Raw genomic sequence first — 23,221 nt, forward strand, 5'->3', positions numbered from 1 at the left:
CAACACAATATAGAGAACCATCCACCTTTCAAACTCCGTTGTGCATCAGAATCACTTGACCCCATTAAGAGGCAGACTTGAATTCAGGGGATCTGGACTGTACCATCCTGCACACCCAACAAGCCCCCAGGTGATGGTGATATTGCTTCTGGGCTTGGACCACACTTTTTACTCTTGAAATAGTAGCTGGAGTCTTCTATATTTGTGATAAGCACAACAGGTACATTATCCGTACTCCTTCTGTCAGCCTTGTGATTAGATCTACAGGAGTGAGGTGCTAGCTTACCATCATATAATCATCAACCAGAAGCTATAGGGGGCTGCAGAAATTGCTCAGTGGGTAAGAGCACTGGCTGTTCTTCTAGAGGACTGAAGTTCAAGTCTCAGCTCTCAACTGTAACTTCAGTCCCAGGGGATCAGACATACTCTTCTGGCCCCTGAGGGGCACCAGACATGCATGTGGTACAAGACAAACATGCAGACCCTGTCTTGAAAAACAAAAACAAACAAACAAACAAAAAAGGCAAACATGCAGGCAAAGCACTCATACATGTAAGGAAGAGAAATAAATCTAAAACAGAAATAAAACTAGCAGGTATAGAACATACCTGTAACTTCAGCACTCATACATGTAAGAAGAGAAATAAATCTAAAACAGAAATAAAACTAGCAGGTATAGAACATACCTGTAACTTCAGCACTCATACATGTAAGGAAGAGAAATAAATCTAAAACAGAAATAAAACTAGCAGGTATAGAACATACCTGTAACTTCAGCACTCAAGAAGCTAAAGTAGGAAAATTGGGAGTTCCAGGCCAGCCTGAGTTACATAGGCAACCCTGTCTTGAGAAACTACAGAGGGAGAGAGAGAGAGAGAGAGACAGGAAGGGAGAGGAGGGAGGGAGACAGAGAATTTGAATCCATTCTTATCTTGATGCCAAAGCCCACACTTCCTCACTCTACTCTGCCAACTCCACACGCCTGCGTTTCAATCCCTGCTTTCCTGCCAGGAGTTCTATGGGGTGCATCAAGCACTACACCAGTCAGTGTAGTTGCATGATTCTGATATGAATGAGTGAGCGACATTACAGCTTCTTCCTAGCATGGTCAGTAGGCCCCACAGGTGTTCAAATGCTTGGTGCCTTGCAACAGTAGCTGCTGAATAATGTTACTCTCTCCCTCTTTATAAACAAAACATACAGAGCAAAGATAAAATAAATCTAGATGGTGTATGTACTGAAACTCTAGGGAGAAAGATCTGTATTAAGATGTTCGCTCTATTTTGTTTGTTATGTACAAACTTTAACATCAGAGCGCCTTTTTAAAATAAGGTATAGATAAGAAGGAAGTGTGGGTGGAGGGGTTGTGTGAAGATCCTAGCTGGCCCTGTGTGAGGTGGCTCATATACAACATCTAATTGTCTAAATAAGTCAAAACCTACAACCATCTATTAACAAATGTCAGGTATAGCTTCCTGTGCTATGTCATTAAGAACACCCAAGCCAGTCAGGTGATGTTTAAACTCTATGCAGCATGCTGAGCTAGGTAAAAGCTTAAAATAAGCTTAGGTTGGTTTTGCTATGTGTTACTTTTCTCCACATTGGGTGAAGAAAGTAGATTTGAATGGACTGAGTGTGGCTTTACGAATCTGGTTTTGCAATATGCTTTGATTTTACAACATTGCAGTTGTAACATTAGTCTCCCCTTCAGAGTCAGGATCACTGCCCCTGCCAGAACACAGAAGAAGGTGTTCACAGCCTTAGGTGAAGCAGGAGTTGACCAGGGCTGGTCACTCTCAGGAGAAACAGCCCCCTGACTTCATAAGACAGCACGCTAGAGCTTTGGTTACACTATTGGCTGTTGAAACACCCATGTTTCTTTTTTAATTTTATTTTCATTGACTCTGCAGTTTTGTAATTGACTGTCAACAGCTGTAAGGGTTCCAAGATTCTCCAGTAATCCAGATTTGATCTAGCTCATTCCAGAATGTTGCCTAATCTTACCACAAACAACAGGATAATTTGGTATATGATTTTCTTCAATAGAAACTTTCAAGACATTTTTTGATGATAAAATACAGGCAGAAACTTCCACGCCTGTCTCTCACCATCACTACGATAACCACAGTGACCCACTTGCTGTTCTCCACATGTGCTAGATGGTCCCGCCACAGGCCCTTTGCACATACCGTTCCCATGCTTTGGGGTTGTCTTCCCTGTGTGATTTACTCACCAGATACCTCTTCTTCTATTCTCGTGTGTGTGTGTGTGTGTGTGTGTGTGTGTGTGTGTGTGTGTGTGTGTCTGTGTCTGTGTCTGTGTGTGTATGCATTTTTGCATGTATGTGTGTGGGGTACGCATGCATATATGTGCATGTGGAGGCCTGAGGTTGGTGTCAGAAATCATCCTCAATGGCACTTTCACCTTGTTCATTGAGGCAGGGTCTCTCAGTCAAACCCACAGATCACCAATATGGCCGTTCTCACTAGCCAGCTTGCTCTGGGTGTCCCTTACTCTACCTTATAAGGCTGGTATCACAGGAGTCACCTCATCCACCTGGCATTTACATGGGTTCTGAGTTTCCTTCAGGCTTGTGAGACAAGTGCTTTAACTACTGAGCCATTGTCTCTTGAGTCCCTAGATCAATTTTATATCTGAATAACCACTTAGGAATCCTGGTCTAGGTCAAAATCACCTTCAAATGTTCTTCTTTTAGCTTAAATGTTTTCTATAAATGTATGTGTGTTTCGGTGCGTGCGTGCGTGCGTGCGTATGTGGGAGGGGGTGTGCTGCTGCTGTAGTGTTCATGTGCATGCCAGAGGGCAACCTTTGGAATCAGTTCCCTCTGCTCCAGTGGCCAGGTTTGCATAGCAAGCACCTTTATTCACTGAGCCATCTCACTGCTGGCCCTCTTATATTTTTATTTATTTTATTTTATTTTATTTTTGAGGCAGGCTGTTCTGGAATTTGCTGTGTAGCCCCAACTGGCCTGGAACTTCTGATCCTCCTGCTTAAGCCTCCCCATCACAGATAGTGTTGAGATTACAGGTGTGCACCTCCACACCCGCTGGCTTCAAACAGTCTTTATTTATCCCCCCTTCCCCATGCATAATGTTTTTACATTGTCTGTGACTCGTCCCCTAAATTCTATACATAGCTTACCTGTTTGTATCCTGTTGATGTTCACTGGCATGGTGCTCTGTTCTGGCAGGGACTCCTGTTTGTTCCTGGCCCAGAACAATGTCTGCTTATTGTAGATGATAATAAACATTTGTGAAGGGAAAGAGTGGATAATTACTTTTTTTCTAAGGCCAAAACCATTACCAAAAAAAAAATTAATACACCTTTCTGTTCAGGTCACCATTGTCATTGAATATGACTTTCTCCTGGGCAGGGGTTTATGCTGAGCCCTGTGCTAACGTTAGGAGTTCTTCGAGTTTGGTTCTCAGACTTGCATCTAAAAATGAGCCACTCTTTAGTCTGTCTGCTGCCACCCTTTCTAAGAAACACACCATGGTTTGTGCATTTGCTCCAGAAGACTTCTAGTGCTATGCTTGTCGCAGGACCATGACATCAGCTTGGCACTTTTCTAGTAGGCTTGTTGCTCTCTGGGGCACCTCTGCATATGACTTATCAGCACATGGTGCCACCCTCTTTAGCAATTATTGTCATGAGTCCACCTGAAACTTGCCTTCAAAGATTGTTCCAGTGGCAAGTGGCATTCGTGACCTAAAGGACCCATCCAGACCACCTGAATCTAAGTATGCAGTGCATAATATAATGATATCTCCAGTGATCCCTGTATACATCCATGTTAGAGCACACCAGCCCCAAAACACGGTAGAGACTTCCATCTCCAGCACACATGGGCCACATGAATGATCTCCGATTGGAAAATGTCACAATGAAACTGTATGTGAGAAGCCAGCAGATACTTGCTGAGAACCTGCGGTATGTAAGATAGTGGGGATTAAGGACTGAACATTCCTGTCTAGAGAGTGAGCACCCAGCATTAAGATGGGCATCTAGCTAAGTGGGACATGTTGCTTTAGAGGGTGATGGACCTACTAGCATAGTCAGACATCCTGATATGAACTCTACACACCCAATGCTACCCAGCAGGGAACTTTAACCCTTGGCACAGATTCAATCAGGCAGCTTTGTATCTTGGCCTGTCCCCAATGTGATCATTCAGATGAGAGTCGCCAAAAGAGAGAAGCTCTGGTTGGATGTAGTATGTTGTCAACTTGTGATGTTTTGGACAATTTAATATGAAGTGTCTCTAGAATGAAAATGAATGCATGAGGGCTTCACCAGTTATGCAATTACAAACATTCTCTCTCTTTTATGTGTATATCAGGGATGTTCTGCCATTCACCTTGAAGTTGCCTTATGCCATTTCAACAGCCAAGACGGAGTCTCAGCTTGAAGAACTAGCCCAGCTGGGACTAAGTAAGTGGGTACCCCTTCCTGGGTCTATCTTAGAGTAAATCCATGAGTAGTATTCCTGTGGGGCTGCCCCACGGCTCCATCAAACACACAATTGTAACAAAAAAGAATCCCACTTTCGTGGCAAAATGTAGCTCTCAGAACCCAGAGGTCCCTGAATCACACATTCTGGGATTCTTTACCCAAGTCATCCCACTCTTAGATACTGGGACTATGTGTGTCTGGGTAACTCCTAAATCTCCTAGTTTATCCCTTCAAACTATTAAGGCTCCCCAGAAGTAGAGCCCAGCATAAGACCTGCCAAGGTCTTCTCTTTCTGCAGCATCTTGCTGGGGAAAGGCAGCACTAACAGGAAGAGAGGTCCGGTGTGGTGATCTCAGCATCCACATGCATGGCTGTTACCTAAGTGGCACACAGACACGGGTGACACTCCGGACTGTGACGAATGATGACAGCATCTCAGGACGTGTCTCTCTTCCCCTTTTACTCAGCTCCCATCCTGCTGCTGTGGGCTATGTCCCTCCTCCCACCAAAGGTCCTCACTCTGTCAGCTGGCACTGACTTCTGCGGTCTGCCTCTTTGCTGGTTTCCCCCCAAAGCCCCACAATCTGCCAGAATGAGGCTGACAGTGAACCAATACACGCAGTTCACCTGGTTTGATTTTTTCCAAGTGCTCTGACAGAATCAGTATGGGTTTAACTTTAGTTAAATATTTTCCTCCTAGATGGAGAGGGGAATTTCTTTTAAGATTTTAACACTTTGGTCTGTGAATAGGTTAACAATCGCACACCAGTATTTGAATGGGATTTTTAAAGCCTCATACCTCGGTGTCTAGAACCTAAAACTCTCTCCCTCCCTCCCCCCTCCTAACCTCTCTCTCTCTCTCTCTCTCTCTCTCTCTCTCTCTCTCTCTCTCATACACACACACACACACACACACACACACAACACACACACACATTCTGAAACCCCACCCCATCCCACCGCTATAGGGATGGGACCCTTGAATGCAGTTTTCCTCTGTGTTGGGTTTTAATGCTGAATGGGTAAAACTTCACATAGATTGTGTAACATCCCTCAGGCCCAGCTGTTGGTCCTTCCTCATAAAGGAGAACTTGGAGGCCAGATGAACTAACTCCTTGGCTGGCAGCTGCCTCCTTAGAGGGCACCCTGGAGATGTTGATTGGAAAGGGTGGTGGTATTGCTCTCTGAGCTGAGTGGGATTTGAAAAGCAAGCTCAGTGGTAGCCCTGTGCCCTTTATAAGCTTATCCTGGACCCATTCCAGTTCTTTGTCCTTCTTACCTGTGCGAAGGGCTGGGCTGGAGCTGTCTGTTGGCTCAGCCAACCTTTCTCAAAGGCTTTGAAGGTGAGAAGTCCCTGGAGTTTTCCTGTGAGCCCATAGCTGGGCCTGGATGCCTTTCTGCCCTTTCCAGTAAGGGAGCATAGTGAAAGGGGGAGAGGGGGAACCAAAGGAAAAAAGCAGACCCCAAGTTAAGCTTCTGTTGACCTACAGACTGTGCGTGCGTGTGTGTGTGTGTGTGTGTGTGTGTGTGTGTGTGTGTGTGTGTGTATCTGTCTGTCTGTCTGTCTTGTAAGGAATGGCCCAACTACACTATATTTACATTCTTGTCTTCACTGATAATGACTTTCAGATTTTTGGAGCTCCTCAGCTGACAACAAACCCCCAAACTCCCCACCTCCCCATAGGCCTCTCTCCTCAGCCAGCATCTGTCCTGCCTCCTTGCGTCAGCTCTGCCTTATAAATGGAGTGCATTCTATAAAAACCAGGACGCCTTCGGAGCTGGAGTGCAGCCAGACCAACGGAGCCTTGTGTTTTATTAATCCTCTTTTCTTGAAAGTGCACAGCCAGGACCTCAGTCCAGGCCCAAAGCGGCTGAGCACAAGGACTCCCAACGCGAATGGCACCGAGAGGCCTCGGTCCCCCCACCCAGGCCCCCGCCACCCGCTATTAATAGTCTGCACACAAGCCCTGGGCTATCCAGGACTGAACCCCAGACGAGCATGCCAGAAACAGTCAACCATAGCAAACATGGGAACGTAGCTCTGCTTGGAACAAAACCAACTCCCATCCCTCCACCCCGGCTGAAGAAGCAGGCTTCTTTTTTGGAAGCGGAAGGCAGCGCTAAGACCTTGACCGCCTGCCGGCCCAGTCGGAGTCCGGAGCCAGAGCCTGAGCCAGAGCTGGGCACAGCTGGGCACGCAGGTGGAGCCCCGCCTAGGGACGCCCCCGGGGATTGCACAAGGGCGCCGCCGCCCGGCTCTGAATCACACCCACCACCGTGCCATGGAGGCAGGCAGAGGCTGAGCGACATGAGCCTTTCCACTTCTTCCTCTGACTCGCTGGAGTTCGACCGGAGCATGCCCCTGTATGGCTACGAGGCCGACACCACCAGCAGCCTGGAGGACTACGAAGGGGAGAGTGACCAGGAGACCATGGCACCTCCCATCAAGTCAAAAAAGAAGAGGAACAGCTCTTTTGTGCTGCCCAAGCTTGTCAAGTCCCAGTTGCGAAAGATGAGCGGGGTGTTCAGCTCCTTCATGACCCCGGAGAAGCGAATGGTCCGCAGGATCGCCGAGCTGTCCCGGGATAAATGCACCTATTTCGGGTGCCTGGTGCAGGACTACGTGAGTTTCCTGAAAGAGAACAAGGAATGCCATGTGTCCAGCACTGACATGCTGCAGACCATCCGACAGTTTATGACCCAGGTCAAGAACTACTTGTCCCAGAGCTCGGAACTGGACCCCCCTATTGAGTCGCTGATCCCAGAAGACCAAATTGGTAAGTGCCTTTCTCCCCACCTTCAAATCTGCTGTAACTCTTGACGGATGGTACGTCTTGTTGTTTTGGATGAAGTTTACTCTGAAGTTACAAATGACACAATCTCTCACCCGATTTGAGTGGAAAGATCTCCCTTTTAAGGCAGATGCTACACATCAAGCTGCAAATGTTTACGTTGCTTTGGAAGGTCCCAGTTGCTGCCTGTGCTTGCCCTCTGTGTGTGTATGACACATCTGTTGAGCATTTTCTGAGTGTGAATCTCTGTAAGCGGCAAGCTTATAGACAGTATTTTTGCTTCCTTTTGAGAGGCTGTAGGTGTTTTGTTTTGTAGCAGCATATGTTAGGAGTGTGAAGACTGGGTGGGAAAAGCACACCTGTGTGCACGCCCCAGCCCAGAAAGCAGAACACAGACCAACACTTGGGACCCTGAGGCCCTGTCCTCCATCAAGCGTAGACCCACTGCTGGCTTTCACTCTACAGAATCTTTATCAGGCGCGGTTTGGGAATAAACAAGAAATGGGAAAGACGAGTTTATTTGGTGTACCTTTACAATAAGTGGCATAATTTGGAGATCACATGAAAGGCATTCTCTCCAGAGTCAAGGGGAAATGCTTTCTCTGTGACCTCACAGAAGGGCTCAATTGTGAATAGTTACTTTGGTAAGCAGCTTGCCAAGGCAAATTTGAATTTGGCAAGCAGTCTTTTTTTCCAGAGCACAGATTTTTTGTCATGCTTTGTTTTAATTTCAGAAGGTTGACTCTAAAAGGTTAATTTCAGAGACTTCATTCAGTGGGTAGCAACAGCCAAGAGTTTGCAAACATTTCCATGGTTTAGCTAAACTCAGATTTCTTCTTTCTGATTGGATGTGTTTGTTGAAAGTAGTAAACAGTGTGTGGTAGAGCATGTCTCTCTCTCTCTCTCTCTCTCCTCTCTCTCTCTCTCTCTCTCTCTCTCTCTCTCTCTCTCTCTCTCTCTCTCCTACTTTGAATTTGAGCAGCTCTTTGATTTGGTCTCAAAAGACTCAAAGCCCTGTTTGTTTTCTTGTGGTGCTCTGACCTAGCCCAGGGTTGTTTGGGCGTGGTTAGAGGAGCTGGGGTGCTCAGGAGAGAGCCGCTGAAAGGAATGTGTCTTTGTGAAGTGTCTCGGAATTGAAAGGCTTCAGGAGACTTCCTCAGAATGCAAAGTAGCCACAGAAGTTGCCTTTTCCCCCTGCAACCCTGGAGTCTGATGAAGACAAGCTCCAAATTCATAGTCACAGGGACCCTACCTGAATGAGAGGCTTCCTCCCAGGACTGAGGAGGCTCAGTCTCTAGGAGGCTGTTGGCAGGAGTCAGCTACATTTGCCATTGGCACCAGCGAGCCCACAGAGCAGGAGCTCCTTGGGAAGAGGGCCTCAGCCTGGGCTTCCTCAATGATACCTTAAGGACCAAGAAAATCTTAGGGAGGTTTGCCTGTCAGGGGTGTGTGTGTGTGTGTGTGTGTGTGTGTGTGTGTAGGTGTGTGTAGGTGTGTGTGTTTAGAGCTCAAAAATTCATCCTCTTCAAAAACATCCCGAAAATTCTAACTCTTATTTTAAAATCGAAGTCCCTAATGAGAAGGGAAGCCCACATCTGTAGAGTCTCCCAGACAAGCTAGGCAGCCTGAACAAGCTGCTTCAGTGGGGGCTCCCCACTCCCCCTCCACACACACACCCCAGTCAAAATGCACCCTATCCCTTGAGGGGTTGGGGAAGTCAGGTGATATGTCAGCCCACATCCCTAGTAGCTGGCCAGGCCAGAACTTGAACTGGCCTGAAGCTGTGCTACGTGGCACAGACAAGCCTTGAACCTCTTAGTCTTCCTGCCTCAGCCTTCTAGGTTTGTAGGCATGAGCCACCACCTGTGGCAAGCCCCTGTTGTGCCAGCCTACCCTACTGCTTGTGCCAGTAGGGGAGTTGTGACAGTTTGCTTTGTATTGGTTTTGCTGTTTGGTTGGATGGCTGATCTTGTTTGTTTAAGTTACAAGTCTTGCTGTATTGCTTAGACCGTTTTCACAATCTGGCTTCCAGCAGTCCTCCTGCTCCGTTTCAGGAATAGCTGGGACTACAGGAGTGTGCTGTCATGCCCAGCCTGGTTTGTGCTGTTTTGTGGTTTTTGTTTTGTTTTGTTTTAGTATTTGCCTGAAGGCAGGCAGCTTTTCCTGTTGCTTCATGAATGAAAAACATAGTGTTTTGAAAGGGCATTGAAAAGCACCAGGCTTTTGAAAGTAAGGGGAAGGCTAGTGTAGCAGAGGTCAGCCTGAGAAACTGTACCAAGGGGAAGAAGTGATCCTAATTATTAGAAAGCCAGTCCCCTTCAATGTGGAAGTGACATTGATTTAACTCAGTTGTCTGTGTTTTCCATTTCACTATATGAATGGCTGGGTGGCTTACTGAGGACTTGTTAATACAGTGACGCTTTTGAGACTCCTAACCCCAAAGCTGATTACATTTCTGCATATGTCGACCATCATTTGTCAGTTCAGAGAGAGGCCAAGCTGTGTAGAGCTATGGGCAGAGGGCGAGCCCAAGCCTGTAGGGGAGCGGCATGCAGCCCGGATCTTTTCATCTCTATTGTAAGTGTGCTCATTCCTACATCTCACTTCCTGGAAGGAAGACTGGGATCTTCACCATTGTGAAGCAGTAGTACTCCCGTGCTATCTACTGAATCCCAAGCCTCAACTTTGTTCTGAACAGGTGTCTGTGAGTGCTGGGAAGGCTTTCCAAGAATGCCATTTGGGTTTCTCCACTTTAAAAGAATTTCATCCAGGCTTCCTTTCTAGAGGTCTGAATTTAGGAAACAGGAATTCTAATTTAATCCTGACTCGCAGAGCATCCGTTCTGAAGCCATGGAAGTGGGGGGGGGGGAGGCACTTCAGAGGCTAATCCTGGTAGAATTAGAGCCGTCATTCACAAGTAAAAGTGGCCTCATGAATTTGCGCACAAGGAGCTCTGCAGTGTATGCAGATGGTGCTGGCATTGTCTTCCAAGGATGGTTCTTAAGTTACCTAAGAAAAGGAGTTAGGCTGGGGGAAGAGATCATGCCCACTCATTTTGCTTGTGTGCTGACTCTGCTCCTCTTTCTGGTGCTTTCTAGCCAAGTGCAAGTTGTATGCAGTGAGTCAGACTCACAACAAAAAGCTGCCACTGTTGATGGTCATGTCCTACCATGGGGACTTTTCATTCTGTTGAGACTGTCCCTGCGGAGCACTTCCATCCTGCCATTTACAGGTCCTGAATATAGAGTTGCCTAGCTTGGCGAGTCTGTTGAACATGAAGTCAATGAGGTGCCATGTCGGCTGGTTTCCATGTGGACCTCTCTCCCTTCATGGCAGGCCCACCAATGGACTTCCTTTCTTGGCAGCTGTCACTCGCCTTCACCCCTCCAAGGTGACAGACAAGCCAGTGTTTGACAAGAACAAGACACACGTCGAGGCTTTAGATGAAGCTCTGTGGTCAGTTCTTGACTGGCAGAGTGAATTAGACTCAAAACTTCTCTAACTCTGAAAATGTTAGTAGTTCTCAAAGTATCTATGTGACAGTCCTTTTATCCCAACATTCATTCCTCATTGGCATCCTTCCTTTGGTCGCTGACAACCAATGAGAGAGAGTCCAGATTTTCTTGTTTAAAAACTAAAAATCTCCGTTTTGCCAAACTTGCTACAATATTGGATGCTTAATTTTAATAGAACACTTTTCCACCCTTTGACTTGATATCAGCCTTGGGTGATCCTCCTGTCTTCAATTCTTGCTTCCAGAAAAGCAAAACTTCCCTAACTCTGAAAATGTTAGTAGCCCTCAGAGTATCTATGTCATATAAACTGTTCACCACAGATGACCAATAGTGGCAAAGCACCCAACTCCACATTCCTAACAATTAGTAGTGAAAAATGAGACAATATTTTTTCCTGTAATTGCTATAAACCAAAAACACACTTTTTCCCAAGAGCATTTTAATTCTTTGGAGAAGCATCCTTAAACTCAATTCCCACATTTGTGAGAGCACATTAATTTATGTACCCAAGGTTTCTGAGTTGTCTTTTTTTTAATCTTTGTTGCTTCTTATTTGTTTTACTGGGAAAAAATGGCACTGAAATGTGGTTGAATACTACAGAATAGAGAAAGCACTTATAAAAAGAGGCCATTGAGAGCCTGGTACAGGAGTTGAATGCCTACAGCCCCAGATAGTCAAGAGGTTGAGGCAGGAGGATTACTTGAGCCCAGGAGTCTGAGGCCAACCTGGGCAACATAGTGAGAAATCCCACCTCTAAAAAAGGGAAGGTCTCATCTAATTTGTTCATGTTAAACAATCACTGCTACTTTGGTAAAGGTTATGGTGAAGGTTTGGGGGAGTTGTTTGTTTATTGTTTGGTGGTGTTTTCTTTTTGTTTTTGAGTGAACTTGTTGAGCTTTGTTTTGTTTTTAATGTGTGCTTGTTTTATTTTATATAGGGTTTCTTGTTATTTTTGGCTTGGGGGGGTGGGGCAGGGAATCCCATTGGCCTGGATCTTGCTGTATAGATCAGGCTGGCCTCAAACTTGTGGCATCTGCCTCTGCCTCTCAAGTGCTGCAGATTAAGTGTTGTTTTTAATGAGTGTCTAAGTCAGGTTCCAGCTCCAGGGTCTGGTAGCATTTGTATTAAATTTACAATATGATTTAAGCTCTTGAATTATTTGCTTTTTGAAAAGCCGTTCTGAGTCGTGTGACCAGAGAAACATTAGTGCCAAACTGAGATTAAAACCTTGTGCTTTTGACTTAGTTCGTGTGACTCTGCCACCTCAAGGGATCAAGTCTCCTAGGAGGGTTAAGGATGAGTAGATAAAAAGAAAAGAATGAGTAGAGAAAAGGTGGCCACTTGGAGGAGGTGAAAATAATGCCTGTATTAGTGTTGAAATTAATTTAAATGCTAAATGATTTTAATCCCCACCACCACCCCTGGTACTGAGGATTGAACCTAGAGCCTGGTACATAGCAGCACAGTAGGCAAGCATGAACTATACCCTTAGACCTCATTTTTCTTGTTATTTTGAAACAGAGTCTTACTAAATTACCCAGGGTGGCCTTGACTTGTGACCCTCTTGTCTAAGTTACCCAAGTAGCTGGGATTACAGGCATACACCACCAAGTCCAGCTTCATTCTTACTTCAGAATATCAAAATTGGGTCTGTTGTCTTCTATCAGACAGAAGAAGGTTCACCACCCTGTAGCTGAGAACCTCTGAGTGAGTCACTGGCTCCATGACATTCCACCCAAGGAACCGCCAGTTCTGCCATTCCCAGAGCCCCTCCCTACTCAGAGGTTGAAAGTGGAGATTGCATTACAAACAAGCCATGTCTACACTAGACTTTTTGCTGCGCTAGACAATTCCACTTCTTGGGCAGGAAACACCAGGGAAAGGAGAGGGAAGAGTATGCCCAAAGGCAGAGCGGGATGTAGAGGCCCCAGGGTTCCCCCCTAATTGCCTGGAGGAATGAGTTTGCTCTCCAACTGTGCTGCTCACAGCAGGAGTTCCAGTTGACTGTCTCAGCTCATTGGGCTGTGCACAGGCTGAGCCTGTGGTGGTCTGCAGGTCTGACCTCCAGCCCAGCTTCACAAGCCCAATGTCTGCACAAAGCACAGCTCACTTCCTCCTCCTCTTCCTTAAAAAAACAAAAACAAAAAACAAAAACTGGTCTTTTACTGGAAGGCACTGAAACCAGCCCCAGAGATTCCTTGTGTAAGACAATACATGAATAAAGACCACATGCTTTCATGAAGGCCTTCCCTGAAACTCACCAAAAAGAGCAAAACTGAAAGTGAGAGGCTGGAGAGAGTGGTTAAGAACCTGCATTACTAGCCGGGCTGGTGGCGCACGCCTTTAATCCCAGCACTCGGGAGGCAGAGGCAGGTGGATCTCTGTGAGTTCGAGGCCGGGCTGGACTGACAGCCTCCAAAACAATACAGAGGAACCCTGTCTCATAAAAACCAAAAAAAAAAAAAAGAACGTGCATTACTTCTTCAGTGAACCTATCTTGGGTTATTCACAATGTCCTGTAACTCCAGTCTGAGTGATCTGATACCCTCTTCTGGGCTCCTGGGGTACCTACACTCATGCATATACCCATACACAGATACATGTGCATATACATAATTAAAAATAAGAAATGGAAGTGAAATCACAACACCAGTGCTTGCCATCTGTGTATTGATACTGGTATATTGGCCTAGTAATACCTCTCCTGAAATGATAAAGCGTCATTATTGATGAGCCAAAGTGTGTGTGGGTGGCATGCCCACAACAAATGTATTTTCCAGGTCATCGAAGCAGAGCTGCAGGGGAGACAATCCCACACCTGGTAATGTCATCATCATTAGTTAGGTATCTGTGATCTGCAGCAGTAAGGAAACACATCATCTTCATGACGCTATCCATAGGAAGGATTTTCTGTTTAATGATAGGTGCTACTGGGAAGATCTGTGCTGGAGTCTGGGTCAGTCCCAGTGATCTCCCCGGGGTGAGGTTTTTCAGAAGACTTCCTGTCAAGGAGAAAAATCTAATGTGCCCAATGTCTTGGTGGCAGCAGCAACAAAGAACACCAAGGGACGAGGTTCTTACAGGGGTGTGGTGAGAGAGGTGGGCAGCTGAGATCCATGCTGAGAAAAAGGACAGCAGACCCAGAGGAGCTTGTGAAAAGGCACAGAAGCATGGAGAGAGGTCAGGTTCTAGAGTAGACAGAATAAAGTAGGCATAGCAGTGTAATCTAGTCTTCTGCAATCATCAAACCAAAACCGCCACAAATGATGACTTAAACCCACCCTTCGGTGCGACACTCAGCAGGAAGTTTGGGTAGCCTTAGCCCCTACCACACCATGTTTTCTCATCTAAAGTAGGGCAGGGACTCTTATCCTCCTGTAGTTCCGCTGCTGTGATAGATACAGGACCACTCAAGGTATCCAACTGCAGATACAGGACCACTCAAGGTATCCAACTACAGATACAGGACCACTCAAGGTATCCAACTACAGATTCAGGACCACTCAAGGTATCCAACTCTCTGCCTCTTCCAGGCTGTTAGACAGGAATAGAATGAGGCTGCAGTGCAACTCTAGAGGAACTGAAGCCTTGGATCCTTGATCTTTGTACCAAAGGGAAGGAGCTAGCGGGTATGAGTACCGAGTAAGGAAAGGTGACTAGGAAACCAGAGGGCTCTTAATCTAACAGCAATTAGTACTGAAAAGCAAAACAAAAACCCTGACTCAATCGTTAACCTCAGGGTCTCTTTTCACCATTTGTTCCAAGGAAGGAAGCAGTAACTTCAGCATTCTTAATAGGTGTCAGATGCACACTGGGTTCTCATGGCCTGAGACTTCACCAGGTCCTCTCAGCAGTTCCATTGTGAAGCTAGAGGCAGCCAAAACAAATGAGGGAACTGAGCCAGGGGAAGGCCATCCTCCAGTGAGGTCACACATTTAAAAAATGGCCATTTATACTGTATGTCTGAGTCTGGTCACCCCTGTAAACAGCCTTCAGCTGCCCACTCTGCCAAGGGAAACGTTTCTGCTGAAAGGCCGGAGTATGGGATGTGTCACAGAAAGAGCTGAGGCTGGACCACTGAGTTTGAGGTCTCTGCTTGGCTGCTGAAAACCTATATGCCCATGTATGTTAGTGCATGAAAAAAGGAAGTGTAAAGTCACTGTCAACTTTGTGCACAGTGGAAGGCCCAAGACTTCTCTAGCCCTGGCTGTCCTGGAACTCTCTATGTAGACCAGACTAGCCTCAAAGTCACAGAGATCCACCAGTCTTTGCCTCCCCAAGTGCCAGGACTAAGGTATGCACCATCAAGCTTGACTGTTCTAGTATTTTCTTGTTACCAGAAAAATAGAAAAAAGCTAATGAGCATCAAGAAGAATTGTCGCCTATCCCTTGTCCATGAAGGGGTATTTTCCCTCTTCTGTCACTCATGCTTTCTGCTGATGGAGTGCAGCTGACTTACCATCTAGAAGCCCTGGAACAGGGGTTGGAATCCTGGGCCTGCCTCGTGATTGCTACATGGCATGGATTTCTTCCTGTGTGAAGTGATTGTAACATAGTCCTCCTTGTATGGGGTTGGTTTGAGGATTTGACGAGTCGGTGAACACAAGATGTCTAGAATATTGTTGCTGTTCTTAGTTGAAAAGATTTGGGTTTCTCATGTTGGAATTAAAGCAACCAGATAGGGGCTGGCTCAGGGGTTAAGAGCACTGGCTGCTCTTCCAGAGGTCCTGAGTTCAATTCCCAGCAACCATATGGTGGCTTACAACCATCTGTAATAAGATCTGGTGCCCTCTTCTGTCCTTCAGGCAGACATACAGGCAGAATACTGTATGTATAATAAATAAAAATCTTAAAAAAAAAGCAACCAGATAGAATGGAAAACAGCAGAGAGAAGCGTGTTGGTAATCTTCCAGAATTATGAGCACTGCCGCCATTTTGGTTTGGTTTTGGTATAAGCTAGCCCTCATTCTGAAAGGTCCCATTTCTTATGGTCCTCAAATAATTTCTCTCTCTTGCTTAAGAGCAGAAGCTTAGGTTTCTTGGTGGAGTGAAGCAGTGGGGGCCACTCAGTGGAGTCACTGGTCCTTATCGCCTCCGTTCTTTAGGATTTCGTTGTGGTAGTCGGTAATAGTACAGCCCGAAAAAACAAACCAAAGAGACCAGTCCTAGTTTTAAGGTGTGGTCTTTAAAATAAGCAAACAACTTGGGAAAAAGTGCCTAGCACTGTCACCAAACATCACCTGTTCTGCCTACCACATGTGTGTCTGAAGCCACTGTGTTTGCACAAGAGCTTGCTCACTGGGTTGCCAAATATGAGAATGTGGAGAGTCTTAAGTCTCAAATCCACCTTCTTGAGGATAGAGAGGACTTGGGGGTACACATGGATAGGGTCCTATGAGGTGTGGGGAGAGGTGTTTACAGACAAGAAAAGGATGCAGTTGGACACCTGCACAGAAAACAGCAGCTATTTTGAGAGTGGAGTCTTTGAACCTTGGTAGCAAACGGTCACCCATCAAACACCTGGCATGCCCAGGCAATGAGTCACTGGTTTCAACTTGTTTGAGCTAGACACAATTTGGACAAATTCCTAGACAAATTTCAGATTCCTGAAAACAAAGTGAATAGTTGCACCCAAGTGAACACACTTTGTCATGTTACCCATGGTGAAACTAGTAGAGGCCTATTTCTTTCCTACGTATCCTGCATAGCCCAGTGACTTCTTTTTTAATTTAATCATTTTTATTAAGTATTTGAAAAGTTCTCCAATGTCCATCATCTCTTCCATCATACCTACCTCTACTCTGTGTCCTTTTTTTAAGAAGATACTACGTCTAGGCAGATGACCTGGTCCTCTGACTCATAAGCTTTCCAACCCTGAGTCTTCTAAAATGAGCAGAGTCAGCCCCTCATAGAAGCTGAGGGAAGAAGATTGCTGTGAGTTTGAAGTAAACTTGATCTACATATTAACTCCCAGGACAGCCTGGGCTCCTAGCTAGAATCAGATGAAATCAGAGGGTTGATTCAAGTTTCCTTTCCATTTCAACACCAGGAATTATTTTTACTTTATTTGTTTTAAGAAAATGGGCTACTCCTAACAGATTCCCTTAGTCCCACTACACCAAAGCCAGCTCTGGTCCCTAGTCATGTGAATGAATGGAAAAGGGAGTCTACTCATTTGCTGGCCATGAACCCTCCATTGCCCTCACCCTCTGAGAACAGCCCAGCACTTTCTGGAGATGGTTTGTGTAACCCTTGGGCACCGAGGTGACTGGGCTCATTCTGAAGTTACACATTGTTCTGAGAGTTCCAGGTAAAAACCCTGTGCCAGTCTTCAGTTGTCTTCTGTCTACATATGTTTTGGTGGAAGTTTCCATCCTGCCAGCCAGCTCCCAAATAACCACATAAAGACTTACTAATTATAAGTACTCTCCCAATAGCTTAGATTTGTAACTAACTAGCTCTTATAACTTAAATTAACCAATTTCTACTAATTTACATGCTGCTTCGTGGCTCATGGCTTGTTACCTCATTTTGTACACTTCCTGCTCCCTCTGTGTCTGGCTGGTGACTCCACCCTTCTTCCCTGTGTTCTCTCAGTCTGGCTGTCCCACCTCACCTATTTATTAAACCAATGAAAGCAGCATATCCACACAGTTTACAAAAGAATGGTGCCACAGCACGTGTATTTGCGCAGACAAAGTGCACTAGTCTTTTTGGTTTTTTTGTTTTGGCTTTTTTTTTTTTTTGAGATGGGGTTTCTCTGTAGCTTTGGAGGCTGTCCTGGAATTCATTCAGTAGACCAGGCTAGCTTGGAACTCACACAGATCTGCCTGCCTCTGTACCCCCCACCAAAGTGCTGGGATTAAAGGCGTGCACCACTACCGCCTGGCTAAAGTGCACTAGTCTTAAGCATTGAGTATCATATTTGGACACTCAAGTAGTCACTGCCCAAATCTAGAAGCAGAACTTCTCCATCCCTCTCACATACACCTAAGTGGCCCTATGATCCCCTCAGTTCCTTCCCAAGGGCAACTGCCAACCTGAGTTCTGACACCATAGGCAAGTTATGCATTAGGCTTTATGAAAGCCTGTGGGAGATTTGCAGATTACACCTCTTTCACACCCAGTATGGCATCTAGAATTTTACCCATGCTGCATGTGGAGCAGTGTGCTTCCTCACTAAGGAATGTATCCTATTGTCTGAGACAACATGGTAGTATACTATGGTGTGAATACATCCTGTGCAGCCATTCTGTCGGATCAGGCTTTAGATTCTTTCCAATTTGGAGCAATAATTAAAAGCACTGCTACAAACATTTATGTGTGTTCCTAATTAATGATTGGCATGACCCATCCACTTCTTTGGAGACCTGTTCTGCCAAGGTGTAGGTGAGTGATATTCATGAATGCTGCTTTCAGAACTCTTGAATGAGATAAACAAACTGGTCAGTGCTTACAGAGTGACTTGAAATTTAAAATAAGAGGTCACTTACTTGGGGATTTGGGGAGGATATAGCTCAGTGGTAGAACACTTGCTTAATATGCTCAAGGCTTTGAGTTTGGTCCCTAGCATACCAAAAAGGAGAGACAGAGAAGGAAAAAAAAGAGATGATTTACCTTGAAAAGCTGAATGAATGCTTGTTCCAAGTAGTCACATCTCAAGTAAGCCATTAGATATTTATGGACTCCTGCTTTGTCATCTGTAAAATATGCACGGTACTAATGCTATGCAAAAGTAAGGAGCTGTTGCAAGGGTTAGGCTACAACTAAGTGAAGTGTTTGCATAGGACTTAGCTCCACTAAGCACTCAGTTGCTGTTATTGATCTTTTTATGGTAATGGTCATGCAGGATAAATTCAAAGAAGCTAGGAAGTCACACAAGCTTATTAACGTAACCGTGCAAACCAAGTTACCTGTTTAATGTCTCATGTGAAGTCAGAGTGTGTGGCTCTGCTTTTCTTCTTTCTTTTAACTCTTGTGCATCTAGTTTTGATCTTGAATTATATGGTGCTCTATCTTTAAACAAAAATAGAGCGTGCAAGAGGAGGAACAAAGGAAAACCTAGGCTGAGGAAATCTAGTCGTTGTGGGATCAGCATCAACTTCTAGACTCAGTTCTGACCTTGAGGTACAGTCAAGTTGCTGGTAATTTGCACATCTGACTCAGATTATTCCCCACCCCATCCCAGACTGTTAATAATAGACAGTAATCTGAATTCAGTATGATCTGACCCAATATCAAGAATTCCAGAGGCCAGAGAAATAACCCAACTCTTTCCGATCTTAGAAATAAGTGGATCCATGCACTTGCAAAATGGAACCACATTAGTGTCATGTATCAGTTAGTCACCACAGTACGACTCAGGTGGGATTGATGAGAACTGCAGCATGTGAGATGACAAAGTTGGCACTGAAAAAGCAGAGGATTTATCATTGTGCAAATTATCTCCAGCCTGGAAACACAGACTTGTGTTACTGCCCCTTTTAGTAGCAGCAACGGTGACCATTCAAAAAAGGAAAAAAAAAAAAACTCCACCCACACCTAAAGGTTTTCCTAACTCCTTAGAAATTTAAATGTTTAAACTTTTCATTTTGAAATAGTATCAGACTTACAGGAAAATTGCACAAATAGTACAAAGAAACGTCCTGTCTCCACCCAGATTCCCCAATGTTAGTCCTTTGCCATAGTCTCTTGTTCTTCTTTCTCAGTATTTACACACACACGCGCGCGCACACACACACACACACACAGCACACATATGTACCTTCCTTGTTTCTGAACCATTATGACCCCTTTGCCCCAATTTTCATTGTGTTTCCTAAAGTCAAAGCTATCTATTGCAAGCTACAGTATAGTTATCACACTTGGGAGAAAAAAAAACATTGAATCTATGTTTGCATAGTTACCAAAGCTGCAGGCTATATTCACATCTCACCTAATGCCCCCACTGATGTCCTCTGTTGCAAATGAAATAAGGTTTTTGGTTCAGGATCCAACCGAAGATCACACCCTCAGTATTAGAAAACCATTAGCTTGCTGACCAGCTAGCCTGATGTACACATCAGGGAACAGCACAGAAGAGACCCTGACTCAAATAAGGTGAGATGAGTCTGGATGGCTGCAGCTGTCCTCTGGCCACCATGTTCTTGCTGTAGGATATATCTACTCTCTCCCTCTCATGTACATGAATGCACACACATGCATTTTTTTAAATGGAAGAGAATCCTCTTGTAGTTCCCCTGCTGTGATAGATACAGGACCACTCAAGATATCCAACTCTTTGTGCCTTCCAGAAGAAGGTCATCTGAAATATTTTCTTGTATGTAGAGAGATTAAAATAAAGCCACTTATCTTATTGATTGTGTGCAAGGAAGGTATGGTCAGGAAAAGGTCACATTCCCTGGTCTGTGAGTCCTGGTGGTTCTGTCTATAGTCTGTTAGGTGTTTGGTGACCACATGTCGGCCCTCAACTCTGAAGGCCGTATAGAGTCACAGACGTACATCCCAAGAAAGCACCAGGTGCAAGTCTTCTCTCTTCAAACAGTGTCTCAGTAGCTGCATTCTCTTTGCAGATGTTGTATTAGAGAAGGCCATGCACAAATGCATCTTGAAGCCCCTCAAGGGCCATGTGGAGGCCATGCTGAAGGACTTCCACACGGCTGACGGCTCATGGAAACAACTCAAGGAAAACCTGCAACTTGTGCGGCAGAGGAATCCCCAGGAGCTGGGGGTCTTTGCCCCGACCCCTGATTTGGTGGAGCTGGAGAAAATCAAACTTAAATTCATGACCATGCAGAAGATGTATTCACCAGAGAAGAAAGTCATGCTCCTGCTTCGGGTCTGCAAGCTCATCTACACTGTCATGGAGAACAACTCAGGTGAGAAGGCCTGTCACTTTGTGTCCAGACTTCTGAGTGAGTCCCATTGCCCCGTCCCTGCAGTCTCTCAGTTTCATGTCTCCACCTCTAGAAATATAAGTACAACTGATGGAATTTGCTCAATGAGTCTCATGCAACAGAGTAATATAGTAGATCAGTCAGTGATGGTGGGTAAGGACAAGAGTTGCCTGCAGTGCCGACTTCAACAGAGAGCTAGTGTGATGTAGTTAGTACTTATGAGTATGTCATCCTCCCTTTGTGAATGTGTTTCTTCACTGGGGGACTTCAGCCACCTTAATCTTCTGCCCTGCAGTTTCCACATCTGTTGTGACATATGACCCTCTCCTCAATTGAGAATTATGTGAGGCAACTCAATCTGAACCCCAAATGCAGAGGGAATATCAGTGAGAACCTTTACCACACCCCGGCCCATGAGGGTTTATGCTGATAATCTACAGCACGTGTGTGAAACATCTGGAGTGTTTGGTAAAAGTGAGGCTGTGTTACTCAACTCTTTAATACGGGCTGAAGCATTTCAATTGAAACTCATCAAAGAGATTACAAAGTAGGAAATAAGTCCTCAGATTTCCCCTGGCTCTTCCCTAACGATGCAGAAGTACCCATGATTCATGGGTAATGTCTGAGTCCGCCCTGTTCTGTCCTTCAGAGAGCTTCCCGTAATACAGTGGGTGATTACCAACTTTGTCTTGACAGAAATCATCTTAATAGAGAAGCCACGGCTTTGTACCGTTGCTAGAGGAAAGCTTGTGCACTGCAGACTACTGAGTGAGGACCTTAACCTCTGAGCTCTTGGGACAAAGGAGACGGTTCAGCAGGCAAATTATCTGTCATAAACATAAGGACCAGATTTCAGATCCCCAGAATCCACATAAATGCTGGGTGGATGTGTGTGATAGCCTACCCACAGTCCCACACTCAGGAGACAGACACAGGATCCCCATGGGTAATTTGAATAGTTAGAAGAGCCAAAGAGGTGAGCTCCATGTTCAGGAGAGATTCTACCTCAGTAAATACAGAAGAGAGCAATTGAGGAAGATAACTAATGTCAGTCTTTAGTCCCTACATCATGTACACACTTGTGCATACACACACAGAGAGAGAGAGGAGAGGGAGAGAGAGGCCGACCCAACCAGAGCCTATAAGCTATTACCAGCCTGTGGACATGACCTCTGAAATTTGAAGCACATATCTCATAGTTCAAGAGATCGTTTATAAAATTTTCTAAACTAATGACTGCTCGCTCAGGATTACATTGTTCTGAAGCACTGTCCCTCTGCCTACACACTGGTGGCATTTCAGACATGCTCATCTTCAATGTGGGGGCTGTCCTGCTTCCTATGGGGAAACCAAGCAGCATCCTGGAGGCTGTTCACAATCTCACCTTCCATCTGTGGTCATGGAAAATGTTCCCATATACTATAAGTATTCTCTTGGTCAGCAAAGTGACCACAGTTAAGAATCACCCTTTCAAAAAACATAAGAAATAAGGGTCATTTTGTTGTTTGTTTATGTTTTACTACATATTCCTGTTATTAAGGTGCCGTCATCAACACACATTTAAATAAACCAAACAAATTACATGAACATTGAGCAGAGTGCAAAACTTGTTCCTGGCTTAAGTTTGATCTGTCTTTACATTTGTAATCAATGGGCACAGAACACAGGAAGTGAGCCAGGAGAAGTAGTCTGAGGAAGTATTTTATTAAGGGTTTATATCATGCCTTGCTAAAAGATTAAAACACTTACAGGCACTTTATTCTAGTGTATAAATCTTAAAAACGGGAAGAAAATCAGAGCCATGTTGACTGTCTCATAGGCATTCATTCTGAGATTGTGAGCAAGAGCTGATCTCAGTAAACAGTGGGGAGAGTCAAGAACCACGTAGGTAGAATTCCAGAAACTCCCACGGCTGTTTATAAGTAGCACACTTCCCCAGCATGACTAATGATAATAGCTAATAATAGCAGCAAATAGGATGTGAAAGAAAGAGACATTGATAAAAATATCTCACTTTGCCCTCTCTTCCTGATCCTAGGGAGGATGTATGGTGCGGATGACTTCTTGCCAGTCCTGACCTATGTCATAGCTCAGTGTGACATGCTTGAATTGGACACTGAAATCGAGTACATGATGGAGCTCTTAGACCCATCACTGCTGCATGGAGAAGGTAATGTGCTCTGAGTTTCACAGGGACTAGGCAGCTAGGTTTTTGAGGGGTGGGGCTAGTTGGCAGGGGTTTGCACATTCTAAAATTGAGATGAGATTCATGGAATGTAAAATTAGCCATTTTGAGACTGGGCATGGTGGTCCACACCTGTCATCAGCATTTAAGAGGTGAAGCAGCAAGATTATGGGTCCCAGACAGGTCTGAGCTACCTAGCAAAGACCTGTCTCAAAACGCACATTTGAGGGCTGGGGAAACAGCTTAGCCAGTGAAGTGCTTGTGGACCTGAGTTCAAGCCCCCAGCATACACATCAAACAACTCCGCATGGAGGTATAAGTCAGCAATCCCCACAGTGGGAAGCCGAGACGCAACAATGG

General features: G+C 45.2%; 1 protein-coding gene across 1 annotated transcript in view; it reads left to right on the forward strand.

Annotated features, from left to right (window-relative positions):
- Rin2 (Ras and Rab interactor 2) overlaps positions 1–23,221 on the forward strand; it is a 97,324-nt gene that overhangs the window by 64,534 nt on the left and 9,569 nt on the right. The window contains 5 exon segments of the mRNA XM_040746433.1: positions 4,361–4,452; positions 6,103–6,387; positions 6,390–7,250; positions 20,353–20,658; positions 22,715–22,846. Of these exon segments, the coding sequence (XP_040602367.1) occupies positions 4,361–4,452; positions 6,103–6,387; positions 6,390–7,250; positions 20,353–20,658; positions 22,715–22,846 (1,676 nt within the window).

Source organism: Mesocricetus auratus, unplaced genomic scaffold (genome assembly GCF_017639785.1).
Source record: "Mesocricetus auratus isolate SY011 unplaced genomic scaffold, BCM_Maur_2.0 Super-Scaffold_100004, whole genome shotgun sequence".
Taxonomy (NCBI): Eukaryota; Metazoa; Chordata; class Mammalia; order Rodentia; family Cricetidae; genus Mesocricetus; species Mesocricetus auratus.